We start from the raw sequence: 5,961 nt of genomic DNA, 5'->3' as shown, positions 1-5,961 counted from the left end.
TTTGCTGTGGCTTGTCAACGTTCCGTTCACACCAAACCCTAGATTTGCCTCCCTTTAATCACAAGGACAGTGTTAAACATTGCACAGTGAATCATTTGCACTAGGCATGGCCGGGGAGTGGGATATGGAAAATGTCTTAAATCAAGGGTGGGATGGAGGGGGGAAATTGTCAATTCATTTTTCATTTTTCATTGTAATTCTTCGACTTTTAATAGAACTCTCTCATTGGAAAACACCTGCGTGTGGCATTTTGGGCATTTTGAAGAAATAAAAACATTTGCACTTCAACATAGAAGAATATTTCTGTTTCAGTGTTTTTTGGGGGGGTTAGTCAGTACCTGCACCCCCCCCTCTCTCTCTCTCTCTCTCTCATACACACACACACACAATCTCTGTCCATCACCATTTATCATATTGGATCATGGCTTTGTTAAAATAGAGATTCTCTAAACTGGAAGGCGGCGTCGGGGAGGGGAATGTGTGGAATATTTGGTTGTGATCGTCCTCTCTCCAACGAGGCCTGCCCCTCTCTCCAGGAAAGGAGGAACTCAATTTACCCTCCACCATTTTTTAAAGTGCAAGAATATTGCTTTCCTTGCCCCCCCCATCCCCAGTTTCCCACCCTCCACGGAACTGAAAGAAACGTGCTTGTCTTTTCTTTCTCTCTCTCTATTTTGGAAGATCGTGTATTTTTGTCCCTTCAGAAGCTGGATAAGGCTACGAAGAAGGAAAAAGAGTTCACGCGCTACACCAAGAGGTCTTTCTCGCTGCAGACCACCGTTTTTGGCCCTCGTGGGCTTCCATACACAGCACCCCACAGTTGCGTCCAGTCTGCCTTGTGGCCCACAGCCACGCTTATTCTAGTTAGTCTTAAAAAGGGGAGGGGGAACGATAAAAGCCTTGGGATTCAGGGGGCCCCAAATCTCATGATTCTCCCATCACCAACTGCCTCTCTCACATTCCTTCGTGGCTATTAAGAAACAGGCCGGTTGCGATTCTCATCCCAAAAGGGGGAAAACAAAGAAATTAAGAGGGAGGGTGGGTTTGCGGCAGGGCAGAGAAGGAAGAGCGAGCCGTCTTCAAACAAAGATGTGTATCCTTTCCCGGATGGTCTGCCGGCAAATGGGGCAGACGGAAAGGGCGGCGCTGCACTCCTGGCATGACCCATGCCCGCACTGGAAGATCAGTTTGATTTGGTTATCGATGCAAATGGGGCAGGTGATCCGCTCCTCCATCTGCCGGTAGCGGTTCTGGAGGTCTTCCATCAGCTTCTGTTGGCCGGTGGATTCCGAACCAGAAACGCACTCCACCTCCGTGCTGTCTGTTCGAGGGAAGAGAGGGAGAGAAAGTCAGGGTTCAGTGCTGTCTGCATGGGCCGGCAGAAGCTCTCTGCGACTGCAGACAAGTTTAGATTTCCTAGCCTGATCTGGAGACGCCGGGGATTGAGCTTGTGGCCTTCCGGGTAGAATTATAGGATTGTAGACTTGGAAGGGACCGCGAGGGTCATCTAGCCCAACCCCCCTGCAGTGCAGGAATCTTTCGCTCGACGTGGAACTCGAACCCAAGACCCCGAGACAAAGAGTCTCATGCTCTACCGACTGAGCTATCCCAGCCCAGCATGAAAGGGAGATGCTCTGCCACTGAACTACAGGCCTTTCCCTCTTCCCACGTCCATATTCTCTATGTTTTGCGTTTGTCGTTTTAGGGAGCGGGATTTAATTTTTAATTCAGTGAAGGGATCTTAAAAATTTGCTTCTGGGTAGGAGGGAAATCAGATCTGCTACTATTTTTGTGACTGGGCAACATCTAAGCTTGGTGAATCCACATCTGATTAAAAAGCACACGAACTGCTCTCAGAAAACCAAATTTTACCCTCTGAAAATGTCAGGTGACGCTAAATAATAACAAATGATAATAATATTGAATATATTATAACTGCAAGTACGTGGCAATCATTTTGAATGATTTCTATGCAATTTTACACACATTTTGCTTACCAAGAAAAGCTAAATTATATTAATTTAACCAAAATATATTTTGAATTCCCAAGTCACGTTACACCTTTTCAGCACCCCTCTTTCCTGGAATTTGGGATTTGAAAAATTCAACACACCTTAACGTAAGAGTTTACAACGAACTGTCCTCACCTTGCTTTAGCTTCTTCGTAATTGTCATTTGGCATTTGATGCATTTCTTCATTCTTCTGGAACATTCTAAGGACGAGGAGAGGGGGAAATGGTTGGAACAGGGGCCGGTTTATTTATTTATTATGTTCACACCCCGCCTTCTTCCTCCAAGGAGCTCAAGGGGGCCTACATGGTGTTTCCCTCTCCCCATTTTATCCTCACACCCACCCTGTGAGGGAGGTTAGGGCTGAGAGGCAGGGATTTGAACCCTGGGCCTCTCCCCATTTCGGTGGAATTTTGCTTTACAGCACCTCAGGGAGGAAGCGCAAACAGGAAAAGAAAAGGTATGCCCTCAGGGATCAAAGATGACGTGCTCCCTTTGTACCTTCACATACGATGCTGTGCTGACAAGGGGAGAAGTGGATGAGCAGCGCCAGCTCAGAGCAGACCAGGCACTCGGAGGGAGCTGCCACCTTCGCCACGCTGAGGTTGGTCATGGTGTTGGGGGTCGTGTGCACTCGCCTCTGGCTGCACACCACCGTGGAGTTCTCCGAAGGGTCCTGCTGCTCCCTGCAGGTGCCAAAAGCGGAAGAGACACAGAGAAGATCTAGGCGTCAGGTCTGAAGCTGGGCGAGCATCCGCAATAATGAATGCCGAGAGAGAGCGCTGCGGGCGCCAGCCACAAAATGGCCGCCGTGGCAGCACAGCACAAAACAAGATGGCTGCCGTGGGGGCGCGGCGTGACACAAAATGGCTGCCGCCTCTACAAGTGCAGAAAGCAGGGGTGCCAACCTGAATAAAATATTGTGGGGGCCAGGTGAGCCCTGCCCCGCATAATCAATCACATGACACAGAGCACGCACATCATTTGAATGGAAAAGCCCATTAATTTTGCAGGGGGGGGCAGCCCCCTCAAATATGTTATTGTGGGGGCAGGAGCTCTACGGAACCTTGGGAGTTGGCTCCTATGGCAGAAAGGGAGGGAGAGGGCCACAAAGTGTGTTAACTCCATCCCATCAATGGAAGGGGAAGGCGCTTAAATCAGCCACTGTCGCGCTTGCTCCCAGAGAGAAGTTTTTGGTCCACCCTCTGCCAGAACAGGAGGGAGAGCGGGTGTCCAGTCCTAGTGTTCACGGGCAAGTCAAGGGCTGGGGGCTGAACAGTGCAAACAAGAATGGAGAAGGAAGAGCAGCGTTTTGTGCACCACAGATTTTTGAGGACATATACTTTGCGGGCAAAGAGTTGGGTCACAGCTTGCATAGAGCATTTCAACAAAGAATGAGGAGAGGGGGCCCTGGAACGATGACATGCTGAAGTCAAGGAGAGAAGTCAAACCGGGAGAGGATGGGGCTGGTCCTACCTGAATTTTTGGGAGAAGTTCTTGATGAGCTGCGCTATACTTCCGTCCGAAACGAGGTCAAGGGGGGACTTCCCCCTGTGGTTGGCGTAATTGACGTCGGCGCCTTCTTGAGCTAAGTAGCACGCGATGGCCGCCCCCACGTTCAGCTCAAGATTTCCAAGGAAGCCAGAGGCCTGGAGCTAAAATGTGCAGTGGAGAAGTAAAAAAAATAAAAATTGGTTTTAAACATTTGTTATACATGTTATAGTTGTCAAAGAATTAAAATACTCATTAGCCCCCTTTTAGGGAAAGTGTCCTAAGAAAGCAGCTTCCATAAAAGCATAAAATAAATCTACTATATATTTTGCATCTGAAAAAGTTTTGAGGAGGACATGCTGCTTTTATTTCCAATCAGTGTATACCCTGTCACTTACTGCTGAAATCCTGCAACTTTTTTACACCACAAATGTTGGGGGTTTTTTTTGGGGGGGGGTTCCTACTTTTGTTGTGCTATAGTGCAAGAGTTGCCCCCTCCAGGCTGCAAGAATGGTATGTGGATGGGACCAGTTGATATCCACCGCAAATACACAATTGTTGTATCAATGACATGCTGAAGAAGACACCCACACACACAAAAAAGACAATGCAGCCATTCGTATCTAAAACACAATTTAGACGCAATTAGGTTGTAGATGGGGATCTGCGGCCTTTCAGATCCTGTTGGACCACAACTTGCATTTCATACAGAGTGACCGTCCCTCTTACATGTTAATCGGGCCTCTGCATCGGGGAAGAGCTGTAGCTCAGTGGCAGAGCAATCAAGCCTGGCGTGTTGAAGGTTGCAGATTCAATTTCCAGGTACGGCTGTGAATTATCCCCAGTCTGAAATCCAGGACAGCTGCTGCCAGTCAGTGTAGACAACACTGAGCAAAATGGGCCAATGGTCTCACTCAAAATAATGCAGCTTCCTACATCTAATGGGCTGTAGCTCAGTGGCAGAGCATCTGCCTTGCAGACGCAGGCAGGTTCAATCCCTGGAATCTCCAGGCAGAGGAAGGAGAGACTCTCTGTCTGAAAACCCTGAAGAGCTGCTGCTGGTCAGTGTAGACAATACTGAGCCAAACCAATGGTTTGATTCAATACACGGCAGCTTCCAATGTTCCTGTCTCTTAAGGGAAGGGCTATAGCTCAGTGAGAGAGCCTCTGCCTTGCAGGCAGAAGGACCCAGGTTCAACCCCTGTTTCCAGGGAGGGCTGGGGAAAGCCGCTGCCAGCCAGTGTAGACAACACTGAGCTTGAGGGACCACTGGCTGGACTTGGGGAAGAACCTCCTATGTTCTCCTTTTCGAAAGATGCAATACAGTAAAACCCATCTAAGATCTAGGCAACTGGTTCTAGGAGATTGGTTCAGAATCTCCCTTTCTCTCTCACACACATACCTTGGATAAGAGGCTTTCCTCTCCCTCCTCTTGCTCCTTGGCCACGATGGACATCAGGTGCTCCCTTTCCAGGACGATGTGCATGGCCGTGTCACCGTCCTCGTCCTCCGCGTTGACATCACAGCCCTCGCTCACCAGCAGCTGCACCATCTCCATGTGGCCTTGCGTGACGGCCAAGTGCAGCGGGGTCTGGTTGCGGTTGTTCTTGAGGTTGATGTCGCAACGGCCCTGAAAAAGGGAACGGGGTATGCGGAGGCCGTGGGCATGCTGGTCGGGTTGAGGGTGGAAGAAAGACAGCAGCGGCGCTCGGCTTGCCAAGACGACGCCACGGTTCCAGTTTGCAGAACTTGGCTCCTTCTCCACATCGCTCAGCTCTGATTGTTTGTCTTTCCGGGCCTGCAGCGCTGCAAGAAAGCAGGCTCTGGACTCTGCCCCCAGCGAGGGAATATGGGTTGCTGCTTGCGTGTGCGAGATGGAATCTGGATCAGGCCAAAGGCTCATCTAGTCTACAGCCTCCTGTTCTTGCCAGTGGCTGACCAGTGGGAAATCCTTGAAGACAACAGCTCTCCCTTGTTGCTACTCGCAAGAGGAGCCTGGCTGGTGGATCAGGCCAAAGGCCCATCTAGTCCAGTGTCCTGTTCTCACAGCGGCTAATGAAATGCCGCAGTGGGAAGCCCAGAAGACTTGAATTGCAACATCACTCTCTCCTTTTAAAGCGGCCCGGGAGTACGATGAATGAGAGGATAAGGAAAGGCCCAACTTATGATGGCTAAGTTCCACCTCTACCGCCACCCCATAATACTAGAGCTCAGAGTCACCCAATGAGGCTGAATGCTGGGGAATTCGGAGCTCAGGAATTCATCCCCCGCAAGATGTCGTGTGGGCCGCCAAATTGGATGGCTTTAAAAGGATGAGACAAATTCAAGGAGAAGGCTCTCAGGTCCAGCTTGAAAGCTTCATCCGGTTGGCCACTGTGAGATCAGGTTGCTGGACTAAGATGGGCCACTGGGCTGATCCGGCAGGGCTCTTATTACGCCCTTATATTGATTTCCCTGCTG

At 49.8% G+C, this 5,961-nt stretch overlaps 1 protein-coding gene across 1 annotated transcript in view; it reads right to left on the bottom strand.

Moving 5' to 3' along the window:
• Positions 1 to 166: 166 nt before the first annotated feature.
• The window catches only part of MIB2 (MIB E3 ubiquitin protein ligase 2), a 75,796-nt gene continuing 70,001 nt past the window's right edge, over positions 167 to 5,961 (bottom strand). The window contains exons 15-19 of the mRNA XM_081923951.1: positions 4,904 to 5,131; positions 3,487 to 3,665; positions 2,512 to 2,696; positions 2,148 to 2,213; positions 167 to 1,321 (exon numbers count right to left, since the gene is read on the bottom strand). Coding sequence (XP_081780077.1) covers positions 1,080 to 1,321; positions 2,148 to 2,213; positions 2,512 to 2,696; positions 3,487 to 3,665; positions 4,904 to 5,131 — 900 coding nt within the window. The 3' untranslated portion in view covers positions 167 to 1,079. The remainder of the gene's footprint in view (positions 1,322 to 2,147; positions 2,214 to 2,511; positions 2,697 to 3,486; positions 3,666 to 4,903; positions 5,132 to 5,961) is intronic.

Source organism: Podarcis melisellensis, assembly GCF_964234715.1.
Source record: "Podarcis melisellensis genome assembly, chromosome: 8".
In the NCBI taxonomy this organism is placed as follows: domain Eukaryota; kingdom Metazoa; phylum Chordata; class Lepidosauria; order Squamata; family Lacertidae; genus Podarcis; species Podarcis melisellensis.
The sequence above is the reverse complement of the archived record's forward strand: the minus strand, read 5'-3'. Positions and strand labels throughout refer to the sequence as shown.